The sequence below is a fragment of the Hippichthys cyanospilos genome, chromosome 9 (genome assembly GCF_059441005.1).
Source record: "Hippichthys cyanospilos isolate Australia breed blue-spotted pipefish chromosome 9, RoL_Hcya_1.0, whole genome shotgun sequence".
Taxonomy (NCBI): domain Eukaryota; kingdom Metazoa; phylum Chordata; class Actinopteri; order Syngnathiformes; family Syngnathidae; genus Hippichthys; species Hippichthys cyanospilos.
Window position 1 is genome coordinate 17853381 of NC_142377.1, and position 26109 is coordinate 17879489.

General features: G+C 39.1%; 2 protein-coding genes across 17 annotated transcripts in view; one reads left to right on the forward strand and one right to left on the reverse strand.

The window, feature by feature from the left end:
* cadpsb (Ca2+-dependent activator protein for secretion b) overlaps positions 1-7896 on the forward strand; it is a 73973-nt gene extending 66077 nt beyond the window's left edge. For all 15 annotated transcript variants that reach the window (XM_088424432.1, XM_088424429.1, XM_088424434.1 and 12 more), the window contains 2 exons: positions 5319-5423; positions 6628-7896. In XM_088424432.1, coding sequence (XP_088280558.1) covers positions 5319-5423; positions 6628-6804 — 282 coding nt within the window. In that variant the 3' untranslated portion in view covers positions 6805-7896. The remainder of the gene's footprint in view (positions 1-5318; positions 5424-6627) is intronic.
* Positions 7897-9038: 1142 nt separating this feature from the next.
* LOC148419265 (receptor-type tyrosine-protein phosphatase gamma-like) overlaps positions 9039-26109 on the reverse strand; it is a 125024-nt gene continuing 107953 nt past the window's right edge. For both annotated transcript variants that reach the window (XM_088422853.1, XM_088422852.1), the window contains 16 exons: positions 25786-25877; positions 22880-22971; positions 21530-21626; positions 21322-21404; positions 21111-21245; positions 19462-19596; positions 19201-19373; positions 18963-19098; positions 17622-17768; positions 15766-15859; positions 15360-15436; positions 15121-15249; positions 13775-13921; positions 13527-13669; positions 12012-12147; positions 9039-10493 (listed from right to left, as the gene is read on the reverse strand). In XM_088422853.1, the coding sequence (XP_088278979.1) occupies positions 10353-10493; positions 12012-12147; positions 13527-13669; positions 13775-13921; positions 15121-15249; positions 15360-15436; positions 15766-15859; positions 17622-17768; positions 18963-19098; positions 19201-19373; positions 19462-19596; positions 21111-21245; positions 21322-21404; positions 21530-21626; positions 22880-22971; positions 25786-25877 (1957 nt within the window). In that variant the 3' untranslated portion in view covers positions 9039-10352. The remainder of the gene's footprint in view (positions 10494-12011; positions 12148-13526; positions 13670-13774; positions 13922-15120; positions 15250-15359; positions 15437-15765; positions 15860-17621; positions 17769-18962; positions 19099-19200; positions 19374-19461; positions 19597-21110; positions 21246-21321; positions 21405-21529; positions 21627-22879; positions 22972-25785; positions 25878-26109) is intronic.

Sequence of the window (26109 nt, forward strand, 5' to 3'; positions counted from 1 at the left end):
GGCGGAGATGCAAAACTGTAACGGCGGTGGGCTCGCAAGGCAGGTTTTCATGTGTTGGAGGGCGAAGAGAGCACTGGCTTAGTCAAACATAATCCTGACGGGATACATTGACAGCAATGTGTCCTCCATGTGTGGTTTCGACGACACATATTGCCGTGTTGTGTGTGCTTTCACGTCATTCCGAACCTATCTGTCGAGGCGCACGTTTCCGCTGCGCCGCCGCGGCCTTTGTGAGGAAGTGAGTTGGGTTGACACGTCGACGTTTTGTGCGGGAGTCGCGTGCCGGACGAATCTGTTTTTGTTCGTGTTTGATTTGATGTATGTTTGGTTTTCTTATTTTTGGAGTGGCTCGGCTTTTGTGTGCGAGGAGGCCCAAGCCGGGCTCCTCCCGTGTCTGTGTCCTCACTTCCTCCTGGTGTCCTCTGTGTGCCTCCCCTTCCTCTGTCAAAAAAAAAAAAAAAAGTCATGTTCAACTTTCTCTGGTGACTTTTTCTCAAGTCAAAGCCGCGTTTTTAGAGCGACTTTAGGTGTCATTTTGTTTTTCCATGACTTTCCTTTTTGCTTCTCATCTGAATGCATTTCCATCCATCAAATTTTGCATGCACGTCAAAGCCATCCTTCGATGTTGCGCTGACTCTACTCGATCTCTCTTATTTCAACCCTTTTGGTCTCTTCTTATTAACACCGTTCCTGCTGCCTCCTCTAGTGGAAAAAAAACTGCAGTGGCTTTATTTACGGGTTATGTAAATATTCTTTCTTCAGGCTATTTTTACAGCAGTTCCTCTTTTTTCATGTGAGTGTTTTATGGCCATGCTTATGCAAGTCATTTGTATCCGCTGCGGCATCAAAAGACCTGGAAATACGAATCAAAACACATTCATCACAGGCTGATGAATGCATGCCAGAGCAAAAGGGGGCGCTGTATGCGAAACAAGGAGGCGACTCAAAAGTCAAGAGGGCTATTTCAGCCAATCAGAGGCCTTGAAAAAGTCAGAATTACAACAATGAGGAGTCTAGGAAAAAGGCTATGCCGTAATATCACGTAAATAACAAAGTCATACATAAACTACACTATGGTTGCATGAAAAAAAGCATTTTCCTTTCATTTGGAATATACATCTACCTCAATGTATCATGATAAAGAAGACTTTATTTTGTACATTGGCTTGACCAATAAAAAAATAAGTAAATTCAACATACCATGTGTGTTTCAGTGCAGTTTACATTTTACATCGTGTATTTTGTTGTATTTTTTTCACACATGGTTTTAATCGTAGTAAAATACAATATAATATAAGATAACATAATATAGGTGGCTCAGTGGCACAGTGGTTAGCACGTCCACCTCACAGTTAAGGGACCAGGGTTCTGTTCCAGCTGGCTTCGGGTGCTCCCTCCCATGAGCTAAAAAACTTGCCTGGCAGCTATACTGGACTCGATAAATCACAAGTGTCGAAAGAACTCAAGTCTTCGAGGGCTAATCCTGCATGTTTTCAAACCTTTTCTCTCCAACACACCTGATTCAAATGATTAGGATCATTTTCAAGCTCCTGCAGAGCTTGCTAACAAGCTAATCAATTGAATATAATATAATATAATATAATATAATATAATATAATATAATATAATATAATATAATATAATAACAACATAACAATACTTTTACACAGCTGTAAAATTGAAAGACATTCCTGTTAAAGCTGTTAGCTGGGCATCAATTACCAAAACAATATAACTATCGTTTAATACTGATACAATAATGATACAACATTTACATCTAGCCATATAATGTATATGGATCCAAAGGATTTGATCGCGTGCAATCAACCACCTGACAAAATGAAATTGACTATATTCCACAGTGTTTTTTGACAGTGTAGTTTTGGCAGGTTAGGTGTCAGGTGTGAATTTTCTGTCAGGAAATGTTCACACTTGACACAGGAGGGTGGAATTGCTGTAAAAATGGAGCTCAGAAAATGTACCAAGGTCACGTCAATAGAGCCACTGGCGAGCCAAGAAGTGAAAAAAGTGGCACTTATCTCTAGTGTTGCGTTGTTTTCTCACATTATGTTGGTTGGCATGTATTTTTTTGGAGTCAAATAATCTTCCTGTGTACATCTTCTAGCATGACCCTCTTCCTCAGACTTGTGGCTCATTTTGCACACATACCCTAGAGCAGTCTCTTCCTCAGCACGCACACACCCGCAACCAGGTCTGCATGCACTGCACGCTCGACTCGACTGTCAAGTGGACAGGCGTCTGCATAAACCCGGAACCCGCTCCCCTACGCACCCCCTCTTTGAGATCCAAAAACCCTCCATCCATTCACCTTAGCAAATTCAGGTGAAAGCCGACCGGCGGACGCGACCAGCCTTATTTGATTTGGACCCAGGGAAAGCTATCGAACTTGTGGGAGGTCTGATTTCAACTTGCTGTAAGTGCTGTTCTCTTGTAGCCTCAAACGCTAACCGAGTGTGGGGAAAAAACGGGGAGAAGGTACACGACAATAGCACTGCTTCCGCCCCGCCTGCGCACCATTTACTCACGCTCATTCCTACTTTCTTTTTGCCGATAAAAGCTCACCTTTTCATTTTTTTTTTAAACCTCTAAACTCCGTGGCCACCGTTCTACTACGATTGATGGCCCATTTATGTGGTGCAATCAGCATATTCTCCTTCCTTCCGCTTAATTTGCAGTTTTGTATGCACGTGCCCGTTTTCAGCGTCTGGCAAATGAATTGACCACTTTGCACGATTAATTCTTAAATATCTTCCAAAGTGAGGAATGCCAAGTAGGCACCCTTTTTTAATTCATCTAAAGGCCCAATTGGCTTATTATGACTATGACTGCGTGCTACTAAGGCCTGCCGCATACCGAGCGATGCGGATAAACGTGACTGATGTGGGCAATAACAAAGACAGTACAGTCTGCGACTCATGCAAAACCAGCTTGGCGCAACAATATTACGGTGCATCCAAAAAGCATTCATAGTGGTTCACTTTTTGCACATTTTTTTTTTTACATTACATGTACAGTATGTAAATCTTTGTCTCATCAGACGCAAGAATTCTTGTGGTCTGAGATTACTCAAAATGCCATTTGGCACTCTATAGATGGTCTTTTTTTTTTTTAATTTTTCAAAAGTATAAATTCCATCTGGCCAGTCTAGCATACAGACCTATTTGATGGAGTTCAGTAAATATGGTTGTTTTCTGAAACTGCTGCAGCTCTGACAAAGTGGCCATCGGGTTTTTGGTAATCTCCCTGATTCAAGCCTTTCTCTTCCTATAGATCATTTTCGATCCCTCGCAGGAATCTGTAGAGAAAAATTGTTGATTCTGCAGAGAAAAGGTGCTGATTTTGCAGAGGGCATTTCTAGATCCCATGACTTGAAAGCCAATTTTCCGTCGACATTAAAAATAACTAAGATGCTCATTTACGATGCAGATGTATCAATGAAAAAAAGAGTTCTTTCACGTCTACTGAGCTGCGTACATTTGCGACTTTTGACAAAGACTGCAAATGTACGTTTACGTCAGAGATTCATGTAGGAAAAGTAAGCAAACGCCATCTTATGACATCATATCTTTCTATTTCAATAACAAATAAGCAGCGGCGGGCATCACCGCTCAGTGGATCAATCATGTTTGATAGGATGGAAAACTCACTGAGTGATAGTATGGCTGAAAGCTAACGTGGGAGTGTTAGCTTAGCTTTCACACACACACACACACACACATATATATATATATATATATATATATATATATATATATATATATATATATATATATATATATATATATATATATATATATAGATAGATAGATAGATAGATAGATGCTAATTTTCCATATTCCAAAAATATAAATACAAAAAAATGCAATTAACTGCCAAACCTAAATTTCCTATTTCCAGTGGTCCAAATTTGTTGGCCTGGCATTCGTTTTTGCTGTGAAAGTTTGATGGCATTTCTGATTGGCCGGCCTTTCCAATGGCGGCGGTGCACTCGAGATTTAAATTTCAAAGAGTTCCAAATCGAGCGATTGAGTTGCATTGCCGAGCATGCAGCCGAAATTCAAATGGGGTATTTCTTTTATGTGGGTTTGTCAGAGCTGAGATCAATATCAACAGCATTAAGACCGTCAGTCGTCGACCGGTAAGTTGCCTGACAGCATCTCTGGAACGACTCGTTGAGATGTGCTCCACACAGAAAAGCGCTCATACATTAAAACATGATGTGAATTTCCCTGTTTATGGGCCATAAAAACACTCGATGAAGTCGTTGCTGCATAATAAAAGGCACGTAAAGTGCTTCTTGTTGCAGCTGTTGTAGTCCTCACTAAAATAATCATTCAGTACATTAGAATAGGGTAATAACCCACTTCTGGGAAACACAAAAATAAAAAGGGGTGCAAGCTAAATTGCTTCATGTCTAGTCCGTTTTAACTGTCCAATATAAGTGATTTCTTTTTTTTTCTCTGTTTTGATATCACCATTTATTGAACAATTTTGTCAACAAGATCTTACCCAAAAATGATTGCTGAGAGTGGAGCGCTTCTCCGCATTTGCTGCTTTGTGAAAATCCAAAAACACTTTTGTAACTTTTTTGCACCACTGCTTGTCTTGTAGAATTACAACTTTTAATATTTTGATGTCCAGTAATGGTTCCTTAGCTTGTTATAGCCATTCTATCGCTTTAAAAACTTTTTTTTCCCCTTGTGTTGTGGTGTAATAGTAATATAAATTTATTCACAATTCTGTTATCTTAATTGTGGAAAAACTATTTGAAATCCTTGCATTTGTTTCATAATTTTATATGTTTGTTGTAACACAGAACCTTTTTCAGCTTTTCCTGATAATATGTCATTAATATTACATTTTTTTTTCCTCCAAACTGAACGTTTTTGTGAATTGCAGCTTTAAAACGTTTTCGTAAAATTGAGTTTAGTACTGAACAATGATTACGTTTATCTTCATAATTCAACTATCTTCATGTACATATTACATTAGGGTTATTCTTTGACTTTTTTCCAAACTATATTTTGTATGTTTTTGTCACAAAATATGCAACATATAATTTATTTGATATATAGTATTTTTTTCTGGTATCTCTCATTGAATGTCCTCTTTTGTTTTATCGTTATTACTTTTTTGGTGTAGTTTTATCTTGTGGTAGAAGGACCTCACGTAGAAATACGAGTTAAATGTCTTTTTCCAGTGCGGGGCACTCAGCGGTTGGCGATTGTTGTTTTTCAAGACATCTGGTGCCACACGTGCGTCCGTCCTTGCTGGAGAGAGTTTTGTTTGTCTTTCAGCAATGGTACACTGCCACCATGAACCTGCTGGGCACCTGGCTCACCGAGCGCATGGACCAGCAGCTGCACGTCTACCAGCTCAAGATCCTCATCAGGATCACCAAGGTGACAAGGCTTAGGTTTGGACTGGCAAACTCGCTCGGACGTCGTTGGAAATATGTTCAAACGTGTTTGAATGTTACAAATTATGGAAATTCATTTGATTTTTGGATGAGATCCTTAAAAAAATCAATCGGAAAACAAAAACACTACTGAGCTAAAATTTCCAGCAGATGATCAAAATGCGGAATTAAAAAATGCAATGATTGTGACACTTCTATGTGACTGCAGCTGGATGTGCGAGATTATGTGTACCAAAATAATCATTGTCCAAATTTTGGACCATATAAAACCATTATCATCACAACTTTCGACAGAACTTGTTAACGTTTATGACATTGGTTTTCCTGCCATTCTTTGCAACATTCTGCTACGCGGCGGTCAAACTATGTTAGCAAACAGAAAATTATTTGTTGACTTGTGTTTCACCTCATGACAGTAGGTGGCGGTAGAGACCAGTTAATGGCTATGTCTTAAAGTGGGTGTTAATAAATGCAAAGTTAGAACTGATGCCACACACATTTGAGTGGTTGAAGGAAAAAAATATATTCATAAATAAAATATAAAATATATTCATAAATGACTAATTATTACGCCTTTAAAAGATTTACAAAATTAGGAAAAAATGCAATGTGTCTAGTTTGCAAAGTGTATGCACAAGGGTTCAATCAATTAACCTTTTTTTTTCTTTTTTAATTGTTTTATGGCCTTTGCCTGCATTATTGTCAGCGCTACATAATTTCCATTTGCCATCTTTGTCAAAACATAATTTCAAAACATCATTTACTCCATTTTCAAACATACAGGTATTAAGGTAGGCCAAATGATAAGAAATATATACAGTGTATTGTTTTTACTTGCAAGTCTATACCCAACAACATTATGAGAGAAGTGCAATGTGCGCAACAGTTTACATGACATAAATAAAAAAAACAATCATCTGAGATAGAAGAACCAGGGAATTTAGTCATATGAGACAGAATGAACTTTATTCCAAATTTTCCTTGGACTACAAGTACGATTTGAAAGTTTGTTCAAACATATTTATGAATTCATACACGAATACATACCTCCCTACAAATATGCATTTGAAGGTATTTGTGCCAGTTCAAAATATTCACTTCACATTTGCGTCTCCCCACTTCGGAAAAATAGAGTGTGTCTTTGCCGAATGCTGACCTCTGCCCTCCCCCGCTCTTGCCCCTTGCAGAAAAAATACCGCGACTTTCGCCTGCAGGGCGTCCTGGACTCGACGCTGAACAGCAAGATGTACGACACGGTCCGCAACCGGCTGACCGTGGAGGAGGCCACGGCCTCGGTGAGGGAAGGAGGCATGCAGGGCATCTCCATGAAGGACAGCGATGAGGAAGACGAGGAGGACGACTAGAGCCCACGCGGCGCACCCCCGTCCCCGCCCTCTTAAACACACTTTTGACTTTAGCCTGGTTAACCGATGCATGTACCAACTCAGATAGCCACTCTAGGACCTCTTTGTCAGCTCGAAATGCCTATGAAGGAACTATAAACTAATAATATTCATAATGGAAAAATAGTGCTTATAACAGAAGAAACACAATAAAGGTGTGAAAAAAATAACCACTGATTGGCAGTTTAGCTGTGTCATAATAAAGATAGCACCGATTCATTCATTTCTAAATTCATTTCTATGTGTTACTAAGCAATATGGAGAATCATTTGTTTGAGTGAGATTAAATAGTGTGCCCCCCCCCAACCCCCACCTCCCCCGCCCCTGTCCAATGCAAACTACGTACGTATATGGCGCTTCTTTGTCGTACTCCATTCATTCATGGTACATTGTCGTGACAACGAGTGTGCGTGTGTGCGTGGAGCCTTTTTCTTTGTCTGTTTTCAAGTGAACACCAACTGCTTCGGGAGTGCCAAGAACCCTCCGTGTTTTGTTGACGGCTCGTCCGAGACGCGCTTTGACCTTCGACCTTCGGCCTCAGCACGAGGGGATGCAATAGTCTCCATTCTCGCTCCATTTTGATAACTCGGGAGATTCTATTTTTATTTCCACATTCAAAGAGGAAAAAAAAAAAACGATGTCTTGAAAACAGGTTCTATTTTAATTGAGTTGCATTTTTACAGAGAAAAAAGAAAAAAATGTTTTTTTTTTTTTAAAGAATGACAAAAAAAAAAAGTTGGTCCGTCTTTGTTGTGTAACTGTGTGGAATGAAATGTCTGGCATTTGTTTGGGTCTCACTGTTGTTCTGTATATATGATATAAATATATATAAATATAAAATGCTGTACATTGCATTCTGAGCCATCGCTGCATGCCTGTGGGTTCCAACCCTTCCCAAACACTTTTTATTTTCTCTCTCTCCAGTTTTCTGTGTCATTTAGCTGGTGGATTCATAATTGCTTTTCTTTTTCTTTTCTTTTTGCCTTCTGAACGCTAACAGTTGTAATATGCAAGAGCTGTGGCCTCCGAATAAAATTTATTGTAAATGTGTCACATACGCCTGTTTATTCGATACATGGATCAAATGACTGCAGTGGGTGAAAGGAAGATAGATTGATGAGTGATGGGTAATTTATTGAGCAAAATTTGTTACCGTCTTCCATTCTTCTTCTATGCTGCTGCAGCAGCACCGGGCATAGAGAAGGTGCCAAAAACTAGGTCAAGAGAAACAAATTATGGACCCGCGTGAAGCTGACCCTGCTCCCCACGCAAAAAAAAAGGGGGAAATAGCCTGTGGCGATGGTGCTTCATCTTTGCTGGTTTGCTTGTTTTTGTTCGCTATATTTGAGGTCATCCAGGGTCCACACAGCCCACGACCATGGACGCTTGTACAGTAAGGCATTTTTCTTTTTGCTTTTCTTTTAATGATCAAGTACAATGCAATAAGGGGACCTCAACACAAAACAAAAGGTTAAAAGGGTGACGTCATGTGAGCCTTGAAGAAACAATGGCTATAGTAAGGAACTTAAAAAAAATGACTTCATTAAAAAAAAAAAAAACATTCAGGTAAGCTGTATGTGGTTAGTATGCCTTTTTTAAATTAAAAAAATAAAATAAACCATACTATTGCATACTAAGGCATTCCTTTTCTAAGTAATGTGAAACAATATTAATATTGGAGTAAATACAATACAAGGAGTAGGATTAGATATGTTTTATACCTCTTCCTACTTCCTTGTGAACATATACAGAAAATCTTATTGAACCCCTAACCCTGGATATAAACTGACAATTTCTTTTCTTTGCTGTTTTTATTTGTTCTCATTTTTGAAATATGTTTATTATACATGCAATAAAATCACTCCATAAATGTATCATTTGAAAAAAAAGCCTTTCTCCAAATGATATAAATATGGGTAATATTTAAGCCAAGTTTGAACGTTCTGACACGATACTCTGATCTGTCAAACAGCCTTAGTGTAGCGCCAACTACTGGCAAGGAGGACTTACCAAGTCAGATTTTTTGGGGGGCCGTAAGTATCAATGTCTGTTATCGGCATCCTTCGCGACTACCCAATACTTTGAAATACCCCTTTATCTTCTCAAGGTCAATACCAGGTTTCGATATTTGCCCATTCCTGGCAAAATAAAAATTCAAAAGTGCCCTTATGACAAATAAAAAGGCAGAAAGCAGCTAAAGCGTGGACCATTTAATGTTTCGTATATTTAAGAAGGCTGAGTCACAGTAGACAAGGTGAACCAACAATAGTGATTAACAAAACAAAAAAGTGCCAAAGTGAATAGTAATTATCCGTCAACAGAAATTAAGAACAAACCATCCGTTAAGACATTCAATCGATATGAGAGAGGAAGAAAAATGAAAACCTAAAGAAGCGATGGTTCAAAGGAGAGCTCAATGTCTTCATCGTTCTAAAACGGTTAAAAGTCGTGAGACAGAAAAGGAAGTCCTTTAAGAAAGAAGAATATAGCCACTGTTGAGGTTACCTGTTGACCGGTGGCAAATTTTATTTCCACTGGAGACAAAACACAATTCACAGGGAAGTAGTTTAAAAAAAAAGAAAGGAAAAAAAAAAATCTCTTAAACGGCCAATTTGAGCGCTGACCTCAAACCAGTAAAAAGTACAACATCTTCACAATCCTCATGCATTTCTTAACAACCTTTTTTTTATTTTGTATATTCATCTGCATATAGTCGAGGAAATGTATCTGCACTTTGACAATTGAAACTTTTTTTTTTTTTTACTTTTTTTGTTAGTTTTTGGCTGATCAGCGTCCCTTTGTTGAAATGTTTCACAATAATAACATTTGGCAAAGCTGTGCGAACATGTTCCAAACCCACAGCACTAAAACAGCCAGTCCACAAATAGGCAAAGAGTGATTGGCTATTAAGGATATAATATATAGAGATATATATTACAAAACAGTATAACAATATAAATCCCTGTAAAAAGCAATAAATGTTCACATCGGATGCCGTGAGGAGCAAAAGAAGCCATTTTGTTTTGTTCGCATGAGATCTTGAAGTGGATGCTCACGTGACCTTTCACGTGACCGGCAGCCTCAGAATTTGCAGACAAGTTTGATGTCGAGCTGAAGCCCACGTTCCCTGTCTTTATGCGTCGGTTCCGCATTCCTGCGGCGCGCTCGGGTCCGAGCTGAATGCGCGACGTCCTTTTGTGGTTAGGCAGTAACACTGATAGTTGAGTGCAAAGTGGCCGAGGGCTGCTTGCTCCTTCTTTTTTTTCCTCGTTTCTTCATGTTAACGGCACGCAAACGCTCAGCAGGATTTGAAGACGAAAAATGATTTGAAAAAAAAAAGAGGGGGGGCGGGCGAAAACATAAATATCACAAAAATGTTTGTCAGTATAAAAAAGTAATAGTATGTATTTTTTTGTTTAATTATTTAATCAATAGTCTGGCAAAAAAGGCCTCTCAGGGGGAGAAGAAGAAGAAGTTCTTGTAGAAACGAAGTGCCTGGACGCCGCTCCTCAAACGAGTGACTCCATGCTCTCGGCGGGGTCGCACTGGTCCGCCATCACAGCCACCCCGTTAATGTCCGTGTGCATGGGGCCGCACTCTCCGCTAGCCGCCAGGCTCAGCATGGCTTTGTAAAGGTACTGGTACTGATCCTGCGTCGCGCACATAAACACGCAACCGACATGTTAAACGGAACCTGAAGCACGGGCACAGTAACGGTCTTAAATTTTACTGCATTGGAAATAGTGAAGTGGTTTGTAATAGTTGTAATGTTTGGATAAAAACAGGACATAATTCTGCACAGTAAATATGTGATTGCCCTCTGGTGGACAAAACGCGTACTTGCCATTAATGACCACCTATTAAAAGTAAACTATATCAATGATGTTAATACAGTACATGACTTCTGGGTGCAAGTAGCATCATGAAGCATATTTTCTCAGCCTACGTGGGACCTTTTTTCTCCCCCAGATTCCGCAATATGTGATGTGACTTGTAAACATTAAAATTAGAGCTCAGACTTGCAGCCAAAATCCCCATTCCCTAATTGTGTGGACTTACTTTTGGAAGTTTGCAAATACTTGCCGCATTACCGTTGGTGATCAAAGGGTGGGGGTAACGCATCAAAAGTATTTGCCGACTGCCAATAGAAAGCAGCAGAGGAAATGGAAGCAAACGAGAAAGTAGCAGTAGTACAACTGCCTATAATCATTGACTGACCCGCAAGTGCACCGACGTATAAAATGTTTTGCTCTTTCAAACTCACGTTCAACATTCACATGTGCATTCGCATGTGGTGCAGGATCAAATCTTTTGAAAATCGATTATCCTATTGATTATTCCATCAAATAATCATTAAAATGGATGATTTTTTTATAATCTACTAAGGTTAAGCACGAGTTGGAGTGACGATAGCTACTGCTTCTTGTTATTAAGCACTGGCTTATGCTAAGTGGTTAGCCTTTGTGGTTTGTAGTGTATTAAACACTAACAGATAGTTACGCTAGCTCCCACATACATATTTTTATATGAACTATGAATAGTGCTCTTAAAGTGACTTCCAAACACTGCTTCAACAATATTCCATGAGAAAACTTGAGAGTGGAGCTGCCTCTTAATATCCTATTTGTTGTCGATTTCTTTTTTCTTTTTATTTTTTTGGGTGAAAATTTGAACACCTAAAACTGAGCTACGATACAGCAGGTTGTTTGTATTGATATTCTAATACAGCATTCTTGCCTTTCGGGAAGTTCGCAGCTTTCTGTCCCTTACGTTTTTGTCCTGTATGCGCCGGTATTGTCTTTGTTCAGCCATTTGGCCACTAGGTGGTAGACCAAGACAACATATGGAGCCGGTCTTTGCATACGAGTGTGTTTGCAGTTTCAGTGCGGCGACAGTCTAAATAAATGTCCCATACACTATGAAAATAACGTACATTTACCATTTTATACTGATTTTTAGCACCATCTAGTGGCATCTCGGCGTTATAAAGATAGCATGAACGCAGAAAATGGAGGGGTTTTTTTTAAGTTCATTTACAAAAAGCCAACTGCACATATGAGTGTGATTACTTTAGCTAATGACATTAAACCCTGATTAGCTTCACTAAACAGTCGGTTGAACTCATTAAGATCATTGGGAGTATTATTGCGGTTTCCCGCTCCGCTTACAATATCGGTGAAGACTCCAGGCCTCATGAGGTTGATCATCTTGGCCACCTGATAGATGTCGACGACGCCTTCGTTCTCCAGCTGCTGCGACAGCGTGGTGAGAGCGCACAGCATCCCCGCTGACACCGCGCCGTACCTGCGGGGAGGCGGAACAATCAATCACACGCAGCTGCAGGAGACGTATTCACCAGGGAGGAAGGTGATGTTTCAAACGGTGCGGGAAGAATCAGTCTTGTATAAACGACATAGAAGTGAAATTCAAGTATAAGTACAAGTAACTTAACAGAAAATACCCTTGGTCCAAGTTAGTCACCCTGAACTATTTTATCTCAAGTATCTGACATTTGGAGAAGAGTGGCGCTGCCATTGCAGAATAAACATTTTCGATTGGCAAACTATATGTGCTAATGTACTTTTAGGCTAAATGTTTTAATTCTTCTAAGGAAGTCAGCTTTCTATCAATGGTGAGATCATTTTAGAACAGACGTGACAAATGCCCATCGTGACATTGATGGGAAAATGTTGTTTCCAAACATATTTAAATGTAATTGAACATACTGGGAAATATCTTTAAATTCACTTATTAATACAATCTTGCTAATACCTTCAGAAACACAATACATTTGGACCCATTTGCAAATCTTAACTTAAGTGCAAATGCATTCATATGAATTTGCTAATGAAATCGAACGCATACATTAGCACCTTTTTGCAAGTATGTTCAAACATATTTGACTGTATACAAACACACATGCAAATAGCTCCATGCTTACAGACATTTTTTGTCCTTAATTATAACGATTTTTTCAGACATACAATTAAATTAATCCTTGAAAGTAAGCACATTCCAAAAAAAATGTAGCATTTAGAATTGATTTTTATTTAGCAATGATGGAAAGACAAAATGCAGTCCAGTAAATTATATATTTTAGTAAGACTTCGTAATAAAAGTATGAATTAAGATTCCGAGAGTACGACAACCATGATCAAAAATAGTGTGGTGTGGATTACAGTTCTTTGTGGAAATATTAAGTAAGTAAAAAGAGCATTTTTTTCCAATGAACATTTTTTTCATATTTTGTTTTTTAAAAGAATATTGGATACTTGCAACCTAAAGAAATGTGCACCATGTTGAGTTTAAACAAAAACATAAATACACATAGGTAGATACATTCTTAATGTTTTAATTCTCCTTTGCAAGTCACAGTGTTCTATCATTGCTGAGCTACTTTTAGAGCAGACCTGTCCCCCCTTTGCTTGTGCCAAAAATGAGAAAGGAAAAAAAAAGGGAATGCGGCCTAATTAACTTTAAAGTGCCAGCTTATTGACATAACTCTGTAAGCAACCAATCATATTGTGCCCTGTTTAGAAGTGTTTTTTCAAAAAAAAGGAAAACAACTTCTAACTGGTGACAAACAGTATTATATACATAGTAAAAATGTTAACATTCTGTTTTAGTACTATAATGTAGAATTTGCACTGTGCTGCATTGAAAACGTTTGGGGGGAAACATACTCGTCGTGCACAATGGTGGGGCCGTCTCGCGCCATGGCCTCCTCCTTGATGACCCTGATGAGCTCGAAGGCGCTGCTGAGAGGAGCGTCGGGGTTAGGCCACTTGGGGCACTGAAAGTGTCTCACTTCCAGAACGTAGTCGTCCTGACGCACAGCAGAAAGAAAAAAAAAAAAAAAGTGTTACGCGCACAAGGCGGGCGGGCGGGGGGATATCACGAGAGAACCCTGAAGAACAACATGAACGGCTACCTGGGTGGCTTCCAGGATGAAGTCATGGATGATGATCTGCTCCTCATTGGAGAGGCACAGCCTGTCCTTACTTATGAGCGTGACGGTGAAGGCGATGCAGTTCATGGCCTCCTCGCGACTGGGCCAGTACACAAACTCATCCTCAGCCTGGACACGCACACACAAAAATACAATACAGCCAAACTTAGCCTTAAAAAGAAATTGTCTCCGGGTTTAAATGGGTCATACCCTTTTAAAAAACATTAGGGGCGACTCGACGGCATTTCACTTCTGATCCGATACCACTAATGAAATGCTTAAAAAAAAAAATAAGACCAAATTCCTGTGATCAAGCCAGTGACCCTAGTGATAAGTGGCTAAAACAAAATGAATGGATGGATGGCCAAACCGTAAGTGCTCACACCCCCTTTGCCCCTTGTGATTTTGTTGTCACAATAATTACAGACAAAATATCAAAATTCTATGACTGGAAACAGTTAAATGACTCAAGTATTCCTTAAAGTTGGAATAGCATTAAAATATATATTATTAACATTTATGGCAGCAGTGTCAGTTAGCACAACTTCGCGAGCAAGTTGTTTACAATTTGCGAGTTGGTTTAACTTATCCTTAATTTGGGCACGATACAAGTTCTGTAAAGTCATTTTTTGTGTAAAATGTAGGTCAATTTTCACAACAGCAAATTTTAGAATATTTTGTTAAATTGGCCATCAAATTTGAGTAGTTGTTAAGCATGTTATGACCCTCATCACGGATGATTCTATTCTCATTAGAATTGATGTCATCTTTTTCTTAACAAAGTAGCTTTCCTTTTTTGGTTTCTTTTGATTTTCTAACAGTAGAAAATCCATTAAATATTAAGGTTACTGAGAATTTGTTGACTTTCCTTATTTATTGAAATTGAAGCTCGAGCATCAGACTTTTAATTTGATAGAAGAATTGGAATAAAGCTCATTTAAAAAAAAAAAAGGTAGAGGTAAGAAAGCCCCTAATGTTACAGAAGTTTTACAATTCTTGCACTCATTAAACTTGAATTTTACTGCAGGGTGTCAAAACGGCCTCCCAGTGGTGGCCGTTTGTTGTGGATACATATTTGGAACAGTGCATTTTTTTTCATTTATTTATTATTAGTTATCACAGGGAGGTATGTTCTAAAACATTATGAAATCAGAGAACAATATTGCACAACGATTCGGAACGGGGCGTCGTTCTTTTTTGAGAATCGGCGACTCCCTGTACAACACGGCGTCCGTTTAACATTGTTGTCCACACGCTGGCTTCCAGTTTTGACTTGATTACGGCGTCCCGGCGGGCAAGCAAGGGCTCAATGTTTACAGGCCGCTTACCAGGCCCTGGTTGTCAGGCAACATGACGATAATTTGCGCGTTATGGTCCCAAATCATCCGCCAAAAGTCAGTGGTGGTGTGAGGCAAAGGATGCTGGGTAATGATGAACTCATTACTCCTGTAGTAACCCTGAGGAGACAAAAGAGCAAGCTTTCGAAAGCTCATCGGAGTGCGGCCAGCGTTCGGACAGCCCGCGTACAAATGGCATAGGCGGGGCTGAAGAGGCGGCGAGGTCGTACCATTATGTAGGACGCATTAATGTAATCGGTTCCTTTCATGCCAGGCAGAGTGGTGAGACCCACTCTCGCTCGCTCAGCTGCGGAGGCAGAAACACACACTTGAGTCAGAACCCGGACCGCTGTAATCACACTGGCTGATAGCGCGCGTTCATTACCATTCCTCACTGTTGCTATAGCAACAACAACCTCCATTTCCCCTGGCCGAGCGCCACCAATGCATCGAGCGATTAACTTACGGGATTATGGAAATAGATTCTAATTTTGGACGACGAATTGTCTTTAATAATGTACAGCCCGGGTACTAGATCGACGAGATGAGGAAAACGCTGCGGCGCTGTTTGTTCGCGCGAGACGGTCGTTATTTTGGCTTGATGAACAAACGAGCGAGAATTGACCGGGCACTCACATGGAACCACGGAAGAGTTGCGGTTCTTCTCCTTGTTGCAGTCTTTGTGAGCGCTGAAACACTCCACAAAGCGAGTGTTGCATTGAGTCAGCAGCTGGTGACGGGGAAGGGAAAAGTCAATCACACGGTGTTAAAAATCAATCAAACACGCACATCGGGAAATTCACACTGGCCCTTTTTTAATTAGGAAAATAGACGCGCTGCTTTGGGACCAAGTGCACCAATGGACAACAATAGAGAACCGCTCTATGTACAGCCTTGGAAAGAACAATTCATTATAGGGATTTCATCTTATTTGGAAAGAAGTAATTACTTTTGTTTGTAAAGTGTTGCCAATCACAAAACTTTAAATAAAAAGATTCACTCTCATGGTTGAAACATTGGCAAAAAAAAAAAAAAAGGTGTAAGTTTAGGACTGTTTTCTGGTGCTATTTGACAGATTTTGGAATATATTTACAAGTTTTGGATGAAAAGAAACAAAATATTTTTGTGTTTTTTTTTTAATGCCTAAAATGCCAAAAGATGGCGCCATAGTCCTTTCTAATAGGAAACTAATACATGAGTGTTCAACTATAAGGGAAATAACACAATAAAAAGAGCTGACGTGTTTATACATTTACATTGTAGAATGTCGATTAATGTGCAGATACAAATACATGAATAAAATACCAAGCTTTAATAGCTATTTTTAGGAATGAAATAATATTTTGTCCAGAATTTATTTCACAATTATTTTTCAGTTCGAATTAATACCTATAAAACACAATGTTCACTTGGTGTCGGCAGAAGACTAAACTGCATCTGCTCAAGGCTCAGGTAACGACCAATCACGGCTCACCACTTTTCTGCGTTTGGATATGTGCCATTCCCAAGCTGAGCTGTGATTGGTTCTTGCCTGCCTTAGTACCAGTACATAAGATGTCATGTTCAGGTGACAGCAAGTGGGAAAAATGTGTTTTTATAGGTATTAATTGCACGTGAAAACCTACTTTGTTATCAAACTAAGAATAGACAAAATATTAACTTTGTACAACTGAACATGGCTAAATAAGTTTGGTAACTCTTTTAAGACAAGCTTTTTAACTCATTAAGTTAGTAAATAAGTAAGTCAAGAGTGCATTTCTTCCAAATCAAATCATCTGTAATCCATCTGTTTTTCAGTATAACTTATAAAATGGGTTTAAAATTACACTGGTCTAGAGAGATTTTGGTACCAGGAATGTCATGTTTTAATGCGGTGTCACTGAATGCAAAAAATCATATTGTATTTTTGGTAAATTGCTTCTAGTTTCTGACATATGACATTGAAATTGGTCATTTAAAACAAAAAAAACAAAAAAAAAAACATCCACATCGTCCAAGACAATCAACCAATTCCAGAAATTAAGCAAATTTAGCAGTCAAAGGCAAAAAACACACTATATTTCATAACAAATAAAATTACGAAACCTGTCAAAGCACATTAACTATCAATCAAGTATCAGAAATATCAACATATCAAAAACTAGATCCAATTCAAAGACCTAAAATTATCCAAAACCATTAAAATACATGACATATTTTAAACTACCCTTGTTATCAACTATTACGGGATGAATGCCTTTTGTATATGTACAGTTGAAACTATTACTTTATTCAATTACAAAACATTTTTAGAGGACCATCAACTACTGCGCTGCACTCACAGTTATTTGCTCTTACGCGGCAGGGCATGCTCTCTATCCCTCGCGAACCAAATGGGATTACGGCTGTTCCCGTACACGGTTTTAACAAGCTTCCGATCAAGAGACCTCCTCCTTTCCGAAGCATGATGCCATTAGGGATAGAGTGACAATAGCATAAGGTTGTAAACTCACCCTGAACTGCTTCTCCAGACGAGTGCGGCCTGCCGAGTTGGGCGTGAGGATGCCGTTGACGTAGCCGTGCAGCTGCCAGGCGGGCACCTCCGTCTCTCGGCTGAAAATGGCCTCCATCAGGGCATCGTGGATGAACACATACTGCTCCTGAAGAAGTAGAAGTGTGAACACATAAAAGAATTGAGTGGGACACCCAAACAAGCTGTTGAAACTAAGGCTGGGAAAAAGTCGACCAAGTCGGGTGTGTCCACAATCGTACTAGGTTGATTGTAAATAGCCGGAAAAATGGTGACGAAGAAGTAGAAAAAGAAGAACAAATCAAGTGAAAGAAGAAGGACGACTACAGGAAATTCTTGGCCAACTGTAAATAAAAATTTATACAAATTTATATTTATTTATTTAAACAAATACAAATAGCGCGCTAATACTAATCACCTTTGTTAACCTGTCGCAAAGGCAAATTATGTTGGGTGTCTAAAAATTCATAAGCGCAGAAGATAATAAATATGAGTTGTTGCATCTACTCCAATTCACGTTCGACTTTAGCTGGGGCTTGATTACTTGATGGAATAGTCGACTGGATAATTGATTGTAAAAGCATCAGTAATTAATTGATGCTTAGTTAAAATGTTGACGAATGTAAAGAAATGACAAGTGTATGAAACTAGTGATAGCGCAAGAGTTTAGAGAAAATATTCCACAAAAGAGAAAATATCTATCAAACTGAATTTTTGATGTAGTTTGATGGTGGCGGAGGTCAGACTGTTTGGATCTGGCGGAAAAACATCAGTTTCACCTCAAATAACTACTTGACGCTACACCAGGTGAAATTGAGGTTACAGTATGCCCGCGTTTACCAAATTGCACACTAGAAGATTAGAAATAAACGCCTACGCTGATGAGTCTGCTTTTGGCTGACATTTCGACGGTGGTGTCACAATTTAGTCTTCATCCTGACTTGCATCAACATTTAAGTATGCTAGTGTTGTTGAAAACGTGTGGGGGATAATTTATTAAAACCCTTCAGGCCACTTTGTAGCGAAAGAGGCCGCCGTGTCAAAAACGCTACAATAATGATTTTGCACTGACTTTTCAGACTCGACGGAGTTGCATACTTTTAAATAACGTGAACATCTTTCAAAAATCCGATATACTGCGCCACAAAGGTGAAATAAGAAAGCCGTCCTTCCACTGGCCCAAAATAAGACTTGACTCAGCTCAAAGTGTGATCTAAGTAAACATTAAGTATTTAAGCTTTTTCCTCTATAAGCATTTTAAAGCATGGATTAGCTTTGTCATCCGGAGTTTTATTTTTTTACGGGTAGGGGAGGTGGGGCTTACCTCTGTCTGGACCAGGTAGTTGCGCTGTGTGCGGATATGTTTAAGAAAGTCCAGGATGCTGACTGTGCTTTTGTCCTTGATTTGTTGCAGCATGCTGTCAATGACAATGTACGTTCCGGTGCGCCCAACCCCTGCACTGAGGCCAGCACAAAGCAATATGAGCACGCCGCTAGGCCCGTCAGCACATTTCCGACGTCTAACGCTCATAATTAATGTTCATTTAAGTAATGGATTGTACCTGCAGTGCACCAGGACCGGGCCCATGTCTGCAGTGCGGGCCGCTGATGAGCGGCTGATGAAGGTGAGGACGGGGAGGGTGTACTCGGGCACGCCCATGTCAGGCCACTGCGTGTAGTGGTACTGGATTACGGTACGCTCGTTCAGCTTCCCCTTAGGGTTCCCCTTCTGACCCTGGAAAATCCAACGCCTTTTAGAACACAGCGTCGAGTATCGTAGCGCCGATCGGTCATAATCAACTAAACGGCTTTCATTTATTGACCTTTTTGACTTTCGTGTTCCGGATGAGGAAATGGCGCAGGGTGTAGCAGGCGTGCACTTTGGTGCTTTTCAGCGTCACAATGATGTTTCCGTACTGCTCGCTGTTCTCTGTAGGCCAGTATTGGTCGCATTTTCTCTGTAAAAAAACAAAAGAAACAGCGATTGATACTTGGTGTGGCCTTAGCTACGACATCATAAATTGACTATCAAGAGCACCATGCTAAACCTAACCCAAGTACTTTTTTTTTCAAATATTTGTGTAAAAGACTGTCTGACAATAGCTGGCTGGCACATTCAATACAAATGACTTAACTATACGTCTTGTGTACTTATTTACAGTACCTAAACCTAACCCTTTTTTCAAATCTTACTGGGAGTGAGTGTTTGAAACTAACATGGCATATTGAATAAGATTCAGTTTATGGAATATAATTTAAGCTGCAAAATCAAAGCGTGTTTACCCACCTCAGCAGGTGGCCATTTTGCTACTTGCTGTCGACTTACAATGATATCACAGTTATTCACAGTTACGGTTCATCTGCTTAGTTTTTTTTTTTTCTTGGGTAGGGGGGTGGGGTCATGTCATTTTGCATGTTTGCAGAATAGCCATGATTGGCTAGCTCTTACCAACTATGATGTTATTTTCAGTCGACAGCAGGTGGCAAAATAGCCACCCCACGAGTTGGATAAAATGGGGTGGATTTAACTGCTTAAATCACGTTCCACAAGTGCAATAAAAATCAGAATGCTCCAGTTAAACTAGTGGGGGTACGGAGATTATTTTGTAAGTAATTTTTTGTTTTTGACAAATTGTCTTGAAAAATTAGGAATATATGTATTACTACTTTCAGAAAAAAAATACTTAAAACAATTGATTTCATTTACTTTAAAAAGGTCAATACGAATAGATAGTCTCACAATACACCACTGATGTCTTAAAGGGACAGTGTGTAAGATTTAGAGTGATTTTCATTGAAAAGGAATACATTAAATGCTGGTAAATTTCAAAAACTCGCAAATGGATGTGTTCTTAAGGTTCTATAGTATGTTTTAAATGCAATCATGGGTCTAGTTATCATCAAATGATATTACACAGGGGGTGGCACTTCTCCGGAGGTGGCCATGTTTGTTATAGCTAAGAACAATGGTAAATGCACCACCAGCAGCACCTCCTGCTGTCCCTAGTGAAAAACGGTCTAAATCTTACACACTATCCCTTGAAAACCACAGTATTTATATAACATACACATAACGAATTACGGTATTTATTTTCAGAGGAACCTACTTATAGCCAGTAATAAAATATCAATATCAATAAGTATTGATTCGTTAAGATTTCTAACCTACATTACTTAACATTACATTACCACAATAACATTTAAATTATTTATTTCCAAACTTTTGACTTATATTGCATGAGTTTACCGCTGACATTTTTGTTTTTGTTCCTTTATCTCCTTCATGGATTTGATTACTTTCTACCAATACCAAACAAGACTTGAAACTTTCCCCGCATTAATGTGCATCAACACACAGACAAAAATAAATATCTTGGTAAGAAAAAGAACAAGCTTGAGTTTTTCCTTTTTCTTTTATGTTGGGTCAGTCGAGTTTTCGCAGCATTTTAACGACTCATGTGCGGTGACCCACCCGTCCTTTCTCAACGAGGTTTGTAATCATGACAATGATTCCGGTATTCTGCTCCCACACCATCCTCCAGAAGTCTTCAAATGTGGACTTGAGTGGACCCTGGGCAGCTATGTACGCCCTGGGCTGGTTATATCCCTGACACAAGTCAAATAATTCCAAATTAAGACGATGCTGAGAAGAGGCGGGCAAAACATGAAGCATTTCAACTCACATCCACGTAGTTGGCATTGATGTAATCGGAATGTTTGGCGTCTTTCCCAGCCAGCGCTCGCAATTTCACCCGGCTATGGTCATCTGTGGGTGAATCATCGATATATTTGAGCAAATGATTGTGAAAGGGAGGAAAGTAGGTTAAGAAAACATAAGAGGATTCCTCCGCAGTAGACATCTTCTCTAATCTCATTTCATAGCAGACTCACATGCTACAATGTTGATGTATCTGTTTTTGTGCTTGTTGTCAGGATGATTGGAGTGTTCCGCAGTGATTTTCAGGTCGGCTGTGGAGCGTTGGACCTCCTGGGGTGAGACGGCGAGAAAAACAAAAGAAAAATATAGGATTGAATCCTTCCCTATTGCAATTTACTAAACTGTAAAATTTAATTTAATGCATAATGAATCTCGGTATTAAAATGTGTTATTAAAAGGGACATTTGCTTTTCCTATTGATTGAAACACCATGCTAATTATTTTGGAGAAAACAAATATGGGCATGTCATTGTGTAGAAGCATCAGAGAGAAAAAAAAAAAAAAAAGGCTCCAAATCTGCGGGTATGTATTGATGCACTAATTTTGCAATCCTAAGAACCTCATTCGGTTTCACTTTCCACTAGCCTGCACTGTAAGGAGCACTATTTACAACAAATTGCGGTTCTAAACGGTCCTGCAGTGAACTTCACTCATTTCCAGTACACTTTCCGTTACAATTTCAAACCAGTCACAGCTTCATTAATTGTGCTCTCTCCTGGCTGCGGCAAAGTAGGCAAAAAAAAAAAAAAAAAAAAAAGACGCCTCCACTGGTGCAAGGCACACATAACAACATCACTGTATGGGGAAAAAAAAAAAAAAAAAAAAAATCATCCCAGATTCTTGAATCCTGCGTTTACAGCTCAGGGAAAAGGGCAAAGTAAAAATCAAGCAGCGATTTGGTTCATGTTTCAGAACAGCCAATGCTATTAGCGCTTGAACTCAAACAACCTTCCTTCTCCTTCCCTGTGTTGTATTTACATGACAAATGAGCATAAGAGCCCGACGCCAAACGACCCAATTAAAGAGCACCCTTCAGGAGTCAAGCTTTCGTCTTGTTCCTTAACCTGCTTTCACCCTAATTAACTCACAGTCGGTCTGTGTGTCTTCCACCAAACATCTATCCAAAAAGAGCAAAGTTGAAGGGGAACATGGCACCATGCTGAATAGTCTGCTTCACTCGGCTCAGGCTGAATGCTCTGATGCATTAAAGCTCATGTCGGTTCGTTGGGAGCTGCAGCCAAAGCGGACGCAGCCAGATGTTTTTCGTACATTTGTGAAAAACACAAAAATATCGTGTGGGATTTCTGTAAAGACGTGTTAACACATTTTGATGATTAGATTTGATTTGTTTTCTCGTGACATCCCACCGTGCTCTGTTGGAGGCCGACGCGCAGTTTAGTTCTGAGGCTTAATGAATGTTTCAATAACAAATCCCCCAGATGTCAACACAGCAGACAGACACTGACTGACAGGAGGTGCCATCAAAGCTAGGGCAGCTAGTAAAGTATACAGAATGAGTTTACCTCAAACTCCTCAGAAAAGCCTTGCAGGTTGTTCTTGTAGAGCTCCATAATGTGTTTGACAAATTGCTTGACAGGAATGGCCTCCATGTCATCTATACAGGTGCAAAAGACAGAAAGAAATCTGTTGGAACAACTCGCCCAAAATGAAGAATTAAACAAAAAAATAGGTGGTTAATTAAAGTCCCCTGTCAGAGGTGCAATGATTAAATGACAGCTAATCGATTGTCAAATTATTTGATAACAGATGAAGCGATTTCTGGAGCAATTGTGAGTGAAAGATGAATGAATACTTACAGAAACTAGTGCAATGATGTGGTTTGCTTTGGAGTTATGGAATATATTAGAAATATTCTGAATTGTATGGATTCATATTGAACAATGTAAAATACAGTGGGGGATGATTTGGGAAAAAAATACGGAAAAATGATTACAGGGCATTGACTAAGCTGAAAATTTAGAATTTGCAAATGGGAACAAACTTTTTAATTCCTCTGCGCTGTTAAAGTCAGGAATGAGGAAAAATAACAGCCCAGGAAGTGTGAAGTTTTGGAGCATGTTCAATTTGACGTGGTTTGAAATTGGATGGCAAATTATGGTGGAATAAATTATTTTAATAAGAATGATGATAATAATGACAACAATAACAATAATAAGCATTATTATTACATAACACCTAACATTGTCTCAATGCTCAGAATTTCAGACACTTGAATGGAATTATTCTCACATTTCTTTAGTCCTGTACACACACTGATTATCATTGTCTTGAATCAAACTACAATAGTTACAATTTTTTTTCAAATTTTATGATATATGACAGACCCAACAAGCAACCAAATCAATAATCAATCATCTTTGACTGAGTAGAAAAAAGCCTAGTATAAAAATCAGCCTTTAGAAATGAAAAACTAAGACATTTCCTCACATTTCAGATGCTGTGGGCGGGATTGGAGGCTTACAATGCTAGCTAATGACATGTTGCAGTGACAAAAATGGGTCTTGTAAAAAAAAAACAAGAAGAAAAAAATACTCAAAATTGTAGAGGAAAACTGCTGTGAAAATATGCTCAAGTCCTCAGTAAATTTTACAGAGTACATTTTACTTCCTGAGACTAAACCTAAAAAAAAAAAGATATGACTTTAATTTCAGTCCAAAATCTAAAAGTATATTTTGCACTTTGAATAGAGTACAGTAAACACTGTTGTAAATTTTACTGTTTGGACTGGGCTCAACCATGGTATTTCTAGTAAATTTTCTAGTCAAATTTCAAGTAAATTGTACTCAGTGAAATTACCGTGCAGTGGGGGAGGGCCAACTCTGTTTTGGCCACAGCCCCCAAAATACAGACAACTGAAACGGCGAACACGAATTTACCATTGCATATGTTTTCAGGAGTGATTTTGAAAGACACAATATGTTTGGAAATCATATCTTTAATTCGCTTTACGATGCTTTCCTTTAGCTACATAGATAATTAAAAACAGTTGAGAGAAAACAACAAAAAAGGAAGAACTGCTCTAACTGCTATCATAAATCTGTTATTTTGAGCATTTACGGTGAGAGCATCTGCCTCAGAGGGGTCCTATCATCTTGAGGTCACACACGAGGGATCTTTGATAAGGCTGGTGGAGCGGCCACACAGGGACAATAGAGCCGGGGCCCCAGCTGTCACGGCTACTGATGTTGGCTAATGTATAAACGAACGCGGCAGTGCACCTGGGACCAAGGGGGGGTAACCTGGTCACGTAGTAAAAGGCGATTCTTCTTTGCTAAGCTATCCATTTATCAAAATGTCCTTCAGCTTATAGGATGGTCTCCTTGCCTAGTGTAAACATTTCAACATATATCAATTACTACTACATTTTAGTGGCCCACTAAGGTCACAGCTCTTCGAGCTTGCCTTTGATTGAACTTATTTGACTCAATTCCATTGCCTGTTCATTTATTCTGACAATATATGCTATGGGAACATTACAATGCAAATAAAAGGAAGAAAGGAGGCGACAAGCAATGAAAGCGGAATTTTAATGCGGAGTCGATGGCGACATCAGCTGCGCTTTGTGACTACGATATCGCGTCTTCAAATGTCACAGAGCTTTGTGACAGAGAAACTTAAGCCTGATATCAACTAGCAGCCAGCCAGCGCTCGGCTGCCGGGAACATTAAAAGCGAAGGGAAGAAAAAAAAGCCAGTCAGCCCCAGTGCTCGGCTGCAAAGGGACTCCCAAAGTCATTTCACATGTAAATGAACTTAAATTGTGCAAATATGCATATCAAGGTAACAGAAAGCCATTTGAGAAATGTTTATGGTGATTTGAGAATACCTCTTGAATTAGCGGTGTTATTTTGAATTAGTTCCCCACCTAAATAATGCAATTTAAACATGCCAACTCATAACAACACATTCAAAAACAGACATTAAGCGAACAAATATATGGAAGCCCAGTTTGAAGAAAGCGAGGATAAATACATACCAGCGCTGTCAAAGGTAATGTATTAACTGGAGATTAAAGTGCTAAAAATATATGACAAGGTTCACTCAGATCTAATTCATGTGGCTGCCGACGACTGTTAACTTTGCAATCAAACTCTGTGAGTCTGTGATTGATTGAAGCCACTAACTGCCTGCCCCCCCAAAACACCCCACTGGTGAAAAAAAAAAAAAAAAAAAAAAAAAAAAAAATATATATATATATATATATATATATATATATATATATATATATATACACACACACACACATATACATATATATATATATATATATATATATATATATATATATATATATATATATATATATTTTTTTTTTTTTTTTTTTTTTTTTTTTTTTTGGAATGGCCTTTCGAACAAGAGAACGCCATAGTGTTAAGTCTATTTTGCTAGCAGGGAGCCACGCTGTTTACCTGGTATCGGGATGAAGGGGATGCTCTCATTGGCCACCACCCGAGGAGAGCTGCTCTCCTCAACATAGAAGTGAGCTGTCTGGAAAAACCTCCTGCGGTGACAAAAAGAAGACATGTCGAGTGAGACGGCATCCAAAAACACCGACGTCTAAATATTATCTTGAATGACACACAAATACACTGCGTCGGACAATTTTGCCAAAGACTACAGGTAACATGTAAACAGCTAAGAAGTGTCATCTCAAACAGCCACTCCTCGGGGACAAAATGTGCTCCATTCAAAGGATCCGCCCTGCTTTGAAAGCAACATAATAGGAGCATATT